This window comes from Saimiri boliviensis, chromosome 1, assembly GCF_048565385.1.
Source record: "Saimiri boliviensis isolate mSaiBol1 chromosome 1, mSaiBol1.pri, whole genome shotgun sequence".
Classification (NCBI taxonomy): Eukaryota; Metazoa; Chordata; class Mammalia; order Primates; family Cebidae; genus Saimiri; species Saimiri boliviensis.
The window spans coordinates 126,559,807-126,574,860 of record NC_133449.1 but is presented as its reverse complement, the minus strand read 5'-3'; the positions used below and the strand labels follow the sequence as shown (position 1 = coordinate 126,574,860).

At 43.5% G+C, this 15,054-nt stretch overlaps 1 protein-coding gene across 3 annotated transcripts in view; it reads right to left on the bottom strand.

Moving 5' to 3' along the window:
• NCAPH (non-SMC condensin I complex subunit H) overlaps positions 1 to 15,054 on the bottom strand; it is a 37,027-nt gene that overhangs the window by 17,790 nt on the left and 4,183 nt on the right. For all 3 annotated transcript variants that reach the window (XM_074403510.1, XM_010352020.3, XM_074403513.1), the window contains exons 2-8: positions 11,286 to 11,505; positions 11,044 to 11,134; positions 10,322 to 10,414; positions 9,872 to 10,010; positions 8,960 to 9,084; positions 2,045 to 2,234; positions 674 to 765 (exon numbers count right to left, since the gene is read on the bottom strand). In XM_074403510.1, coding sequence (XP_074259611.1) covers positions 674 to 765; positions 2,045 to 2,234; positions 8,960 to 9,084; positions 9,872 to 10,010; positions 10,322 to 10,414; positions 11,044 to 11,134; positions 11,286 to 11,505 — 950 coding nt within the window. The remainder of the gene's footprint in view (positions 1 to 673; positions 766 to 2,044; positions 2,235 to 8,959; positions 9,085 to 9,871; positions 10,011 to 10,321; positions 10,415 to 11,043; positions 11,135 to 11,285; positions 11,506 to 15,054) is intronic.

The following is a 15,054-nucleotide window of genomic DNA, read 5'->3' as shown; positions in this document are numbered from 1 at the left end:
CTTTCCCTGAGCCACCCTTCCCCATCCCCTGCCTGCCTGGGCCAGGATTCTCATGATAGTACAGTGAGGAGGAAGTTTATATTGTGCAGCACAGGAAGAAGCTGCATTGTTGTCAGGCACATTTTGTAAAACATGAAACAGGAATCTGTATCCATTAACTACATGTTTATAGAAAAGTTTTCCATGGAGACCATTTACTCTGGAAATTGTAGTAAGTAGGCTAAAGGGGGCCATGCTAAAAATACACAGAGGAAAGCTCTACACATGACAATTTCTCAAGAAACTCTGTGCCAAGGGACTCAATCCCAAACAGCAGGAAATTCCTCAAGCTTGACAGCCGCCTAAGATATTTGAGGCCACTGGGATAACCATGTTCAAAAGTAAATCTAATTATAAATGTTCACCCATTAATGCCAGGGCTGCTTTACCCTAGGGAAGCAGGAGAGGAGGAAGAAGCTGATCCTGGAACTCACTTACCTCTAGAATAGTCCTGCTGGGGTTCACAACCCTAACCCTCCTCCCTCAGGGTTTTTGTCCCTACAAAAGTGCCAAAGGAAATATTTTCTGTACTCTTGGCTAAATAAAGATGATGCCACAGTTTTGGTTCCCATTGGGCAGGACCCAATCTTGAGCCAACTAACTGAAACCATGAGCTACTAAAAGTTGACCACACCTCATTATGTGTTTCACTGTCCCATTTAGTAAACTGGAACCCGGCCAGGGAAGGGCAGATCTGGCGATCTTCTGCACACTGCTGCAAGGGCGCTGGAGAGGACAGCAAGATCACAAAGAGAGATTAGAAGTGGGTCAAGTGCATTCCTCACTTCCTTCAGAATGACGCCAGTGGCACAAGAGATGAGAAGCACAGTCACCTCATTGTCCTCCAGCAAAGGCTCAAGTATCATCAGTGGCTGGCTGGCTGCCAATCTCTGTGTCCCTGCCTCTCCTGGGAGTGAGCGGATGCATGGGCCATACCTATGCTGGAGTGAGGCTATGCACTGACTTTGCACAAATTTTAGTAAAATACTAGAGGAGAAACCTAAAGCACAGACTTTGATTCTGAAACAAACTCTGTGACCTGTTATAGCTGGGAAATCAAATGTTTCATCTTAAAGCTACATTAAGTGCATAGGCCATCATGTAACAGTACTTTAACTTATTTTTAGTCCCAAACTAAACTAACTACAGAAGATTTACCTCAGAGAATTAGAGCCCCAGATGAGAACACAAACTTGGAAAATAGATTGTTAGCATAAAAGTTATAGTAAGCAAAACTGAGGCAAGAATAGAAAGAACAAGAATGGGAGGTGTAACAACTACACAGCCTGGAGGAGGAGTATCAATTTCATTCAATGTGTAAAAATGACCACACTTGAGATGAAGTTGGGCAAGAGTACAGACACTGCAGTGGAAATCTGCAGAAGGGGGCAGCTTTTCTGGGAGCCCAAGTATAGCTACTGCACTGCAAGCACCTGGCCTTCCCACCTGCTGGCACCTCCTTACAAAGTCCTGAGGAGATTCCCCAGCTCAGGGGTGGAGGTGTAGAATGGGAGGGACACTAAAATGGGGACTGATAATAGGAGAGATCAGTTCTTAGACTGCCACAGAGAAGTCTCAAAACAATTCACAATGCCCTCTTCTCCTCAGAGCCACCAATGGGGAGCAAACAAGGACAAAGCCTCCCTAGCTGGGCAAAGGTCTCTCTAAGTCCCTTTGCCAAGCACAAACTCGGACACTCCAGGAGGAATCCAGGGCTCCAAAATGTGACTTTGAGAGCTGGCTGCAAACAGTGGGCACCTAAGAAGGTATGGTGACCTAAGGTATTGAGACCAAGAGGCAATGGTTTACTGTTTTAGACTCCATGCTGCAGAGAAGACAAAAGTGAGTGGGTTGCTAGGCAGTCCCAAAAGGATATCAAATTTGGCATCCCCAGGAAAATTCTGGGTAATTTAAACAATATAAGGGCATGATGAGCTTATTGTGGTTATGTAAAAAATTTCCCAATGACCGAAATGCTCTGGTGAAAGGCATCATTTGTACTTACCTTTTAAATCTGTCATCTCTACCGAACCTAACTCTGGCAACTCGAGAGGTTCTCCAGTGGAGAGAGTCTGGACATCAGAGGGAAAGAGCAGCTCGCTTCTATAGTCCTGGCAGTGTAGAGTGGACAGAAAAACCCCTGCTGTGCTGCACTCATCAAATGAGGCTGCTGTCTTCTGAAACATGGGATCAATCTGAACACAGAAAGAGAGAAGAAAAGGAAGATTTATGATATGTGGCCAAGAGAAATATAAACTCATATGCATTTGGCCCCGCTCAGTAGCAGGTGTAGACACTGGAATGAAATATCTCGGCACATGGTCAAAAGTGGATTTTTTTTTTGAGACGGAGTCTTGCTCTGTCACCTAGGCTGGAGTGTACTAGCACGATCTTAGCTCACTGCAACCTTTGCCTCCCAGGCTCAAGTGATTCTTGGGCCTCAGCCTTCTGAGTAGCTGGGACTATAGGTATATGCCACTACACCTGGCTAACTTTTGTATATTTAGTAGAGATGAGGTTTCACCATGTTGGCGAGGCTGGTCTCAAACTCCTGACTCAAGTGATTCACCCACTCTGGTGTCCCAAAGTGTTGGGACTACAGGTGTAAGCCACTGTATCCAACAAAAGTGGCTTTCTGATTGATCAGGTAAAATCCCGGTTCAAAAGGTTATAGTAAGATGAATAAACATATACTGTTCCAAAAGACAGTATGTAGTAGCAAGTGTACACTGTGTCAAATGGCTTTTTTATATAATACACCTGGACATGTATCCTTGCTGCTGGTCTTCTTTTATAAGGCACTAACAAATTCTGTTGGCTTAAAAAGCCTGTGTGATAGAGCTAGTCACAAGGCTCTATGGTTTTTCTGAACAGAAATACCTTCTGAGGTTTGGAAGAACATACCCAGGTTATCCAGGCAAAGGACAGACACAGTCAGTAGGACTAGCTGGCTGGGCAAAACCTGAGAGAGGTTGTAAGAAGGTCCCTAAGGCTGGGTTAGGAGGAGTTGATGGCCATGTGACACCAAGCCCAAAGTCAAAAGAAGGCGCTGGGCATACAGAGACAGGGCAAGCCACAAAAATATGTAGCAAGAGGATAGACGCCCCCCGTGAGACGCTGCAGGTGACCTTGAGACAGGAGATGCAGTTGGGTATTGGGTTCACAGGTCTTTCCAATGTCTCAGAATGTGGCTACTAGGCAGAGAGTGGGGCTTGGATAGAACAACACAGATATGGCTTCCTGGCTCTTCCCTGGCCCCCTTAGCTTGGGGTCCAAGCTCATCAGAACTCAGGTTCAAATCCTGCCAGCTCATAAGCCCGTCTCATCATTGTTTGTCCCAGAGCAGCACATGCATCATCTCCACATTCTCCCATCTCTTTAGCCCTCAGGCAGCCAGACCGCCAGGTTGGTTTCCTCCCAGTGCATCTTTCCATCCCCAGGGCCAGCAATATGATCCTTATCTCTGGCTTCTCACAATTCCCATCCTAAAAATACCAGTGCTGTTACCCCTATTTCCTTTTCAAATGCTATCCAAAGTAATAGTTTCCTACCTGGAGCCTTGCATCCCTGTAAGTCTTGGGTAGGGAGTTAATGGAATTATACTCAGCCCTTCAGAGCCAACATGGAAATTGTACATTGACCCACATTAAAGCTGAAAACACTATGATAATGTTCCTCACTTGTGTGTAGAATTATACCATGTGTGAGAACAGTGGGATTTATATCCCTAAGCAATTCAATGGGACAATGAATTATGGCTGACTATGTAGTTTGAGTAGCTGAAACCTTCTGAAACAAGGGTCCATAGTAAGCAAGGACCATAATAAAAGGCCTTGGAACACACTAAATTATAAAGTTCAAGTTCTCTTTAGGTGATTTCTAATAAGCAAATCCTTGGCTCTAGCCAAATTTGTACACTCTCCAGCTTCCTAACCAGAATCTTCCTGTGCTGTGGTTTTTGCTTATACCTCTGCTTAGGACCACCTCCCTGGTGATGCCTACCTGATAGACATCTAGCCTTCCTTCAAGGCTCAGTATAAGTCTTGCCTGTTCCACAAACTCAGAGCCCTACCAACTCTGGTTTCCTATAGTATACGCCTTGACTTTCCTTGCATTCATCTACCTTGCATTCTCTTGGTATAAAGAACTGAAGCATAATCATGTCTGAATCCTCTATGACGGCAACTGTTTTGCACACACTAAAGAACTGTGTCCAAAAGAGATCAGCTCATATATAAAAAAGTGCTCCCAACTGGTCTAGATACATCTGCACATTTGCTTTCTGATCTCCAAGAAAATTAGAGTTTACACCTTTAATCCCAGCATTTTGGGAGGCCGAGGTAGGTAGATCACTTCAAGACCACCATGGCCAACATGGCAAAAACCCACCTCTACTAAAAATACAAAAATTAGCCGGGCGTGGTGGTATATGCCTATAAGCCCAGCTACTTCGGTGGCTGAAGCAGAATAGCTTGAACCCAGGAGGTGGAGGTTGCAGTGAGCTGAGATTGCACCACTGCACTCCAGCCTGGGTGACAGAGTAAGACTACATCTTAAAAAGAAAAGAAAATGAGAGTTTAATAAACAGTTGGAGCTTTAAATTCTGTTTGTGACAATCCATCCCTCTTTTTTACCTTCCATACTCTTAGTGAGTACAAGTTTACAGCAGCTTACAGAGTTTAAAAAAAAAAAAAAAAAAAAAAAGCTTTCTAGGATTGGAGTATTTGGCATTTCTTCATGACAGTATTCATTTCACTTGGCATAAACATACCACAGCTTGTCAATATCAGGCTTAGAGGAAGCAGCCCTGCTTGCAGCTCTCTCCTTTTCTCTTTATAACCATGGGAAAGGCTAATGCAAGCCTGGGAAACAGTCCATTTTCCTCAGGCTCCCAGAATTGAGTCTACCTGGTAAGAAAGACGATGACTGGAAAACATTCTGTACTTAATGATCCCTGATTGATTTGATCATCTCACTATAGAACCAAAAGCAAGAATGACAGTAAAGGCTGGGAGCACTGGCTCATGCTTATAATCCTAACACTTTGGGAGGCTGAGGTGGGCAGATCACTTAAGATCAGGAATCCAAGACTAGCCTGGTCAACATGGTAAAACCCCATTTCTACTAAAAATACAAAAAAAAATAGCTGGGCATGGTGGCATGCAGCTACAGTCCAGCTACATGGGAGGCTGAGGCACGAGAATCATTTGAACTGGGGAAATGGAAGTTACAGTGAGCCAATTTCGTGCCACTGTACTCTAGCCTGGGCCACAGAGCAAACTCCATCTCAAAAAAAAAAAAAGAGTAACAGTAAGACAAATTCCAGATTAGGAGAATTGGGGCGGGGAAGGGAAGGTAAAAAGGGCTTTCTGGATTCCTGTGACTAATAAATAATGCCACTTCAGATGTGTGTAGCATATCACCATGTTTAAAGACCTTGACAGATTCATTAATATAAAACCCGGATGTGGGTGGGATCAGCATTCTCTTGTTTTACAGTATACACAGTGAGAGTCACACCTCACCTCTTCCCAGGTCACACAGCTAAGGTGGAGGAACTTGGATCTGAACTTTACATCATCTGCCTCCACATCTGGCATCACCCACAGTCAAAGCTGACACACAACATAAGCAAAAAATACAACTCTCTCTCCCCACAACAGTCTGCCACTCTCACCTCTCCCCTCCCTTTCAGGCTGCATTCTTAGTGACTCTCCTTCCTCTGGCCCCTCCCTGCCCGTGAACAGCAATCCCCTGCTCACCTTACCACTCAGAATAAGCCTGGCAAGGCCCCACCTCCCTAGCCCCTGCATGCTCAGTCTTACCACTACCAACTGCTATTAAGAACACTGGCATTCATCTCACTGTTGCTCTTTATCTGGCTTATTTATTAATCACACAAAAAGACCAAAGACACCCACAATTCTACATTTCTTGGACTCAGATCTACAGACCTCTGATGCCACCTCCCACCCCACCACAGCCCCCAAAACTGTTATTTCCCCAGGGCTCTCTAGACTCAGTCATCAGCAAAATTCTCTCTATTGCCCACTTTGTTCCTGAGGATTCTCCCCACCTACTTGCCCTAATTTATGTATTCTCAAATGTTCTCATTTTACTCTTAAGGGGTGAAAATTGTTTCCTAGAGGCAAGGTGGAAAAAAATATTAGATGTTACAATGTTTGCCTATCCTAACCTCCACCCTAACTGACAGAATCTTATTCCTTAGTATTTCATTTTAAGGGGAAGGAGTAGGCACAAAATGTCTAAAAGGATCTGAAAGGTCAAAGGTGATTAAAAAAAAAAAAAAAGGCTGAGGGGCACTGCTCCAATTGATACATGGTACCCACCTGAGTACTAGCTTCCCCTGTGGGCCTCTGCAGTGGCTGCTTTCTCTTCACAGCCCTCAAACCAGTGGCCTACAGGTGGGCCAGATGATTACAGCATCAAACTATTCCCTCGCAATTGCTAATGCCCCCAGCTCTAAGTACAACATCAGCCTTTGCCACTGTCTGCACATCTGTGTTGTAGTCATCTTTCAATCCCCAGGTCACAACCTGCCCCTCTTCTCGGAAGATCTTAGTATTAGTTCATGGCTCATTACTAGTCTCCAAACTTATTCCTGGTGTAGCTCTTGCTGATTTCAATATCCATATGTCGATCCATCCAGTATACTGTCTCTTGGTTGATATCCTCTCCTTCATCCTAAGAAGCCCAGGACTCCGAGACAGCCTAGTAAGACCCACAGCCTGCCTCTGCCATTTGCTCCCTTGCCTCTTCTCTGAGTTGACTCTCTGAGTTGAGTCATTAACCGTGACTGCAACCTCTCCATATGCTCAATTCTAAGAGCCCCTCTCTGACAACCACCTCCATTTCCAGCTCACACCTTCTTGTCCCCAACACTAAGAAGTCTTTGACCCCACCAGGCCTATAATCTACTGATTATATTACTTTCCACTGTTCCTCAGTCCCCTCTCTTCCCAGGCAAAATTCCCTAAGCAGTGATTGCAATCATACCTTCACACATGCTCTTACCTCCAGTGCCCCTTTCCAGCTGTGTCCATTCACTCAGCTCAACAGGATCCCATATTAAACCCAACTCTCTGCCTACTCCATGAATGTACCCAACAGCTAATCACGGCTGGAGAAAGACACAAAATCATGCTGACTGACCTCATTTTAAATCTATCTGCCACCACTTTCAAGTAGTCCCTAAGCTGTCTGACAATAACACCACATCTCCCTAGTCCATTTATTCACCCATCTCCTAGAGAACTCTTTCCTATCCTTTCCTCTCCTCACATCCCAGTGCCTTCCTCCCCAGTCCTCACTGTCAGCTGATGACCTGGTTTCCTGTTTTAAGACGGTTCCAGAAGGCTCCCCCATGAGTGCACCCAAACCCCACTCCTGTCAGCTGAGCCCCACCTGTGCTATCCATTCCCTTCTCACCGGCTCAAGGACATTCCCTGGCAATTCTTCTTTCTGCTGCATCATCAACAATCCCTTCTCCACTAGACTGCTGCCATCAACAAAACATGCTGTCATTTCTCCCATTCTCTTGGCCTTCTCTTCCCTTCCATTTGCTCTCCCAGTACTGTGCTCCAAATTATAGCAAAACTCTTCAAAACAACTGCCTATATTCAGTGTTTTCAGTCCTTTCCTCCTATTTATCATAAAAAATTTTAAATCCAGAAGAATGTTGAAATTGTAATATGAATCTCTGTAAAATTTCCATTTAGATTCCCCAATACGTAGCATTTGGCACATTTGTTTTCACTTTCTCTCTCTCTCTCTCTCTCTCTCTCTCTCTCTCTATATATATATATATATATATATATCTCCCCACCCCACAGCCTTTTGACAGTAATCTTCATGACTCTTCACCATGTGCCAGTTACTAAGCTACTGCCTCTCAGCTCTAAGCCTACCCTCTCTCTTTGGCTGTGATGCGGGATCTGGAACATTAAGCTTTGCCAGCCACTCCCTGTTAGGCTCTACCAAGAGGGGCACTAGAGGGAGACCGCAGGCTCCAAGGGCACTTGCTCCTTTCTGCAGGCTGCATGTTAGGAGAGCATCACCCAGCAGTGTTCTAACCCGGCTGCAGCAGGGCCCACCTGTAGTAGCAGCTGAACCCCACTTGCAGATTTTGGCACTCACAGAACCAACCAGCCTTATTGAGACACCAGCACCAGCCAGCATGCCCCTATCCAGGGTCTGGGTCCATGTCTCAGAATTTTCTTATAGATATTCTCCCATACAAGTGCAAAGACAGTATGTATTAAGATGTTCACTGAAACAATGTTTTTAATAGCAGAATTACAAAATAAAGTTGTAGTAACCTCTGTTTGCTTTAAACTAACTGTGCTAAGTATAAATGAGGGCTCCAGTACCATTTGTTTAAGCAGATTCCTTAGGATTTATTAGACAGATAACTTAAAGCTAGGATTCTGGAGCTAGACCACTTAGCTTCAACTCTTCCTCACTCACTAGATATGTCATTTTGGGCAAGTCATTGTGCCTCAGTTATCTCTTCCTAAAATGATACAAGAACACTGTGAGGATTAAATGAGTTAACACAGGTTACAGGTTTAATGAAACATATGGTGTTCACTAGGCACACATTAAATGTTAGCTAATGTAACCACTGCTACATTTACTAGGAAATAAAATTAACTTTTTATCAATTAGATTTCTCAGCAATTTGCAGTCTCTTCCTTCCCAATCATTCTGAAACACTGAGGGACTGCTTTTAGTCTTTACTATCAAGCTAAAGGATGATAATGCAGAGATATCAGTTGAATGTTTTACTCCCTTGAGGCTTAAACAGGCACATACCAACAAGGCAGCCTCAGCCCTGCCAAGTCTCAGCCCCTACGGTTCTGAATTAGTCAGAAACCACACTGCACACCCAGTTCCTCACCTCACACTTCCGATCCACTTCGGACACATTGAGGTTGTTTATGTTCTGCTCAATGGTTCTGTGTAAGTGCTTCTTCTTTGGCTTTGGAGCCTTTTTGGTTGTTCCCATTTCAGTAGCACTTCCATCTGAAAGGAGAAATACAACTGCGTACTGCAAGGGCTGCTTTAAAATGCATGTGATGAACTTACTAACTCAAGTTCTTCAAAACTCAAAAGAATGGTCGTAATTTAAACACGTGAGGCTGGTTGTAGTGGCTCATGCCTGTAATCCTAGCACTTTGGGAGGCTGAGGCAGATGGATCGCTTGAGCTCAGGAATTCAAGACCAGCCTGCGCAACATGACAAAACCCTGTCTCTACAAAACAGTACAAAAATTAGCCAGGCATGGAGAAGCACACCTGTAGGCCCAGCTACCTGGGGTGCTGAGGCAGGCAGATAGCTTGAACTTGGGAGCCAGAGGCTACCATGAGCCAAGATCACAACACTGCATGCCAGCCTAGGTGACAAAGTGAGCCCTGTCTCAAAAAAAAACAAAAAACATGCAGTTCTCTCAAAGCATCAGGCATATTTAATCTGCAACTTACAGAGAAACCAAACTATTAGATTTGGCTTCTTAAGCAAGTCAGTTTCTAAAGACCCCCACCCCAGATCACAAGCTCCTTAGTTGGCGATGTTTACTCAACCTGGTCTAAATAAAATATAAATGCTTTTATAAGGCCCTTCTCTTTTTCAAGGAAACATAACTCTAGTGTTTGAGTATCCTCTCATGTAAGACCATATATAGTTCTAAAAATGTCCTGTCTTCAATAAAATGAGATCATTAACTTCTTGTAACCTCCTTCTACTATTACTCAAATAACTACCTGGCATTCCCTTAAAAAAGCCAGGTAAATCCAAATCCCTATCTACCTACCTGCAACATGGCCTTCCACTTCTTCCAAAGATGGTGCATCTTTGCCCAGTCCTCCAAGGACTCTGTATACATCAGCATGGACAGCATCCACACGCACGGCATATATTTTGGTGCTGGCATCTAGAGTACCCGCAGCCACCTAGTCAAACAATCAGAGCTGCACTCACAAAGATGCACAAAGAAGGACTTCTGAACAGGTAAAACACAGCAAGTTTCACAAAATACTTACTTGCCCCAAGTAAATGACAATGACAAAGATCACTCTATGACTGATAGGGAATAAACAGAATATATATTCTCTCTGTATTTCATCAGTTTAGGAAAAGAAGTAAATTAACATAATGTCTAAATGAGAAGGCTTTCATGTATTTGCAGAATTCAATTACGTTATGCTAAGTGGTAGAAATCACCATCATTTAATTCAGAAGAGAAAGTGGACATCCTTCTTACTTTGAAGTTGGTTGGTTCGGTGTCTTTCTGTTTAAGAATCTCTGACATAAAATCAATCAAGTGCAAACCAAAAGCATTCTTGGTAGTGATTTTCTGAAAACAGAAAATTGCAGAAAGGTTTGTAATTTATAGCCTAGGCTAATGCAAATACTACTACTCTGAACAGAGGAAGCTAAGTCTTTATAAAGGAATACCTACATCTTGTCACTATTCTCTCTTCCCAAAAACACTTGTCAAGAGCCAAATCCTCATAGACATGTCCTCATGTTCAAGGCTAGGGAAATTCCTGAATGCTAACTGTGTAGAAGCCCTGCTCTAAGCACTGCACACAAAGGGACTCAGTCACCCTCCAAACAATTTCATGAGGCAGGCACTATCCTCATTGTCCAGAGAAGGACCCAGAAACAAACTGGTTGAGTGGCTCACACACAGCTTACAAGCATGTAGCCTCCCACTCAGGCTAGCTCCAGAACTCTACTATTAACTCATGCACCATGCTGCTTCTCCAGATACACAGCAGATAGCAGGCAGACTCTCAGGAGGAGCATCAAGGGTCCAGAGGAAACCGTAAAACCACCATCACTACTGGAAATCACAAGCACTAAGATGACTCACCGGAGAATTATCATCATTGATCGTACATTCTCTACATAAACACGATAGCTGGATTTCCCCTGTGATCAAGGGATCACTTCTCCAATAATAAACCAGCAGATACTCACATTTTCTGTGGATAGTTTGATACAGGTGGAGTAATGTTCTGTAATCTGCGTGTTTGTAAACTTAGGGATAGTAGCTGAAACATCAATACTCCTAAATGGAAAACAAAAACAATTCTGGCAAGAATCCATGACAGCTTAAATTTTCAAAACCTAGATCCATGAAGTTTCGTGGAGACACCTGGACCCACACAGCCCACATCAAGGCAGCTGCCTCAAGGAGAGCCAGCCCTGAAGCCTCTCACCTGCTGGATGGGGAGGTCAACAAGCAAGGTGAGTCAGTGCTGAACTGTAGATCAAAGACCCTCGAGCGCCTCCGCTGTAGCCGCTCCTTCTCATCGTCATTCTGAGGAAAGTCTTCAAGGACTGGGGTTCCAGGAATGTTGAGAGGGGCCTTCCTGGGCAGGGGCATCGGGAACACCCGCTCTGAAGGGGAGCAGGCACTGTGTGGCTGTCCTCGGGTCTCTGAAGAAGAGTTATTGATTGTGGCTAGCAGTGCTGGAACAAAACACTTGCTCAAGAAACCTTCAAGAAAACATTTCCTATATTCAAAGAAGACTTGAGACTGTCACAGGGGTGGATGTTCACCACGCCCTCCCCACTAAGATCTTCTCCAACTCTAATACTTAATGACTAGAACCTCTAGAGTTTGTGTTTCTTGGAGGAGGGAGTCCATACGTTTCTGATGCTTCCCTGCTAATCTCAGACAAATATCCACTCTGCAGCTATTGTGAATATGAGTACTGCACAGATATAAAGATGGATAATATAATGTTGCTGCCTCTGGTAAGCTCATAAACTAACTGGACAACAGACACATATAACCCATAATGCCAGGTAAGGGAGAGACAGGTGCTGAGACAAGGGTGAGATATGGGACATAGAGTCAGACAGGCTGGGCTCTAATCCCAGCTCCTCCCTATCTTGGCAAGCAGACAGAGAAAAAACAACATAGACATATAAAACAAATAGAATGCTCCAGAGATTCATCCAGATTACTTGCTAACTGCAAAGGGAAAAATGTCTTTTACAATAAAAACTCTACCAGTCACGGTATTAACCAGTCAAATATAGCCTCACTAAAAATCAATCTGAAACTCATCTCCTCACGTGACACAATGTGAAATTCATAGCATCATCCAGGAAATATTGTGACCAAACATGTTTAACCTAAATTTAACCAAATAACTTTAGAACTTTAACTTCCGGTTCATAAGAAAAACAAGGGGTCGAGGAACAAGTTAAATGATATCACAAGGAAACATTCAAACAAATCTAGAATGCAGGGCAGTTTTCAAGAAAACTGGCTGAAAAAAGAAAAGAAAAGAAAAGAAAACTGGCTTAGTCTCTTAATTTAAAAGATAACAACCAAAAAAAAAGGCTGGACATGGTAGCTCATGCCTGTAATCCCAGCCCTTTGGGTGGCAGAGGTGAGAGGATCAGTTGAGATCAGTAGCTCAGAAACGGCCTGGGCTGCTGGGCATGGTGGCTCATGCCTGCAATCCCAGCACTTTGGGAGGCTGGGGCGGGCCGATCACCTGAGGTCAGGAGTTTGAGATCAGCCTGGCCAATATGGTGAAACCTCATCTCTACTAAAAATACAAAAATTAGCTGGGTATGATGGCAGGCGCCTGTAATCCCAGCCGAGGCGAGGTAATTGCCTGAACCCAGGAGGTAAAGGTTGCAGTGAGCCAATATTGCACCACTACACTCCAGCCTGGGCAACAAGTGGAAAACTTTATCTCAAAAAAAAAAAGAAAAAGAAAGAAAGAAAAAGAAATGGCCTGGGCAACATAGCAAGATTCTGCTTCTAAAAAAAAAAAAAAAAAAAAGTAAAAAAAAGTAAAAGAACTTTTCTGGATTAAAAGAAAACAGAGTTATAAAAATCAAAAATAATGTATGAGCTTTGAGCTAATCCTTGGTCCAAAAAAAAAGATAAATAATCAGCTATTAACAAAACTAGAAACAACATTTTGAGGATAATTAGGGAAATTTGGAATACAGTCTATCAGATAACATCAGGGAATTGATTTTTACTGTCTTGGGTATAACAGTGATATTATGATTATATCATATTATAATTATGTCATTTTTAGGAGATGTACTATAAAAAATTTAGGGGTAAAGTGACATGATGTATACTACTTACTTTCAACTAGATCTGCCAAAAGTAAATATTAAAAAGTCAGCAAAATGTTAGCAACTGTTGGATCTAGTGGTGGACATAAAGACTATTTTAGTCTTTCAATTTTCCTGTATGAACATTTTCATAAATTAGAAAATATGAAATGTGAGATGGAGATATGAGATGGAGATAAATGCTATGGTTAAAAAAAAAAAAGTAAATCATGGAAGGGGAATGAGGAAGATTTGGGAACAGAGGTGGGAGGTCATTTTAAATACAGTGGTCAAGAAGGGCTTCACCAGAAAGGCAACATCAGAATCAAGACCATGTAAGTTGGGCAAGGTGGGCTCATGCCTGTAATCCCATCACACAAAAATTAGCCAGGTATGGTGTGAGCCTGGTGGTGTGAGCCTGTAGTCCCAGCTAATCAAGAGGCTGAGGCTGAGAATCACTTGAACCCAGGAGGCAGAGATTTCAGTGAGCCACAATCGCACCACTGCACTCCAGCCTGGGTGACAGAGCAAGGCTCTGTCCCCAAAAAAAAAAAAAAAGAATAAAGACCACGCAGATACTTGGAGAAAATTATATCAAAACAGACAGAACAGCAATTACTAAGGTGGGGGGAACAGGCTGGCATGTCTGAGGGGGCCAGTGTGGCTCAAGTGGAGTAATCCAGGGGAGTGGCACAGCAGTCTGAGGAGTTTCAGACTTTCCAGGGCCTGGACCAGCAGGAACACCAGTTAGCCAGAACAAGGGGAAGGACACCTGGGAGGCGTATGGGAGCCTTACCTATAGGCCACTGTAAAGACTGGGCTTTGTATATAAAATGAGAAGGGGAGTGATTGGACCATGATAAGAAGAGGAATCAAGTGACCTAATTTACACTTCGAGAGGATCCTTCTGGCTATGATGCTAAGAAGAGACTGAAAAGGGAGCAAGAATTGACAAACAGGAAGAAAAGTTAGAAGGCAACTGCTAATAACTAGGACAAGAGATGACAGTGCCTCAGACCAGAGAGGTGGCAGTCGAGGAGGTGAGAAGTGTTCTGACACTGGATTTTGTCTTAATGTAGCTGACATGATTTCCTGATCAAATATGAGACATGACAGAAAACAAGGAACTCAAGGATGACTGCAAGGTTATCCCAACAACTGATTAAATGGAGCTGCCATGTTCTGAGACAGGAAGATATAGGAAAAGCATATTTGCAGGGAAAAGAGGCAAGGTCAGGGCTCTATTTTGGATGTTAGGCTTAAGATACTTATTATGGCTTGGTGCATGGTGACTCACGCCTGTAATCCTAACACTTGGCCAAGGCAGGCGAATTATCTGAGGTCCGGAGTTTGAGACCAACCTAGCCAATGTGGTGAAACCCCATCTCTACTAAAAATACAAAAATATAGCTGGGTATGGTAGCAGACACCTGTAATCCCAGTTACTCAGGAGGCTTAGGCAGGAGAATCGCTTAAACTCAGGAGGCAGAAGCTGCAATAAGCCAAGAGATTGAGCCGTCACACTCCAACCTGGGCAACAAGAACACAACTCTCAAAAAAATAAAAAAAAGATGCTTATTAGTCATCCAACTGGGGTAGACAGGTGGATATCTAATCCAGAGAGAATATCTATTCTCAGATTTAGGGAAAGTTCCAGGTGAGAAACACACATTGGGAAGTCACCAACATGCAGAGGGTATTCACAGCCATAATATTAGATAAGATCACTAAATAACTGAGTAGAGAGAGAAAAAGGCTGAGTCCCAGAACACTTTACAGGTTTAAAGAGCAGGAAAGATCTTTGGGATGCTGAGGCAGGCAGATCACTTGAAGTCAGCAGTTCGAGACCAGCCTGGCCAATGTGGTGAAACCCGGTTTCTACTAAAAATACAAAAA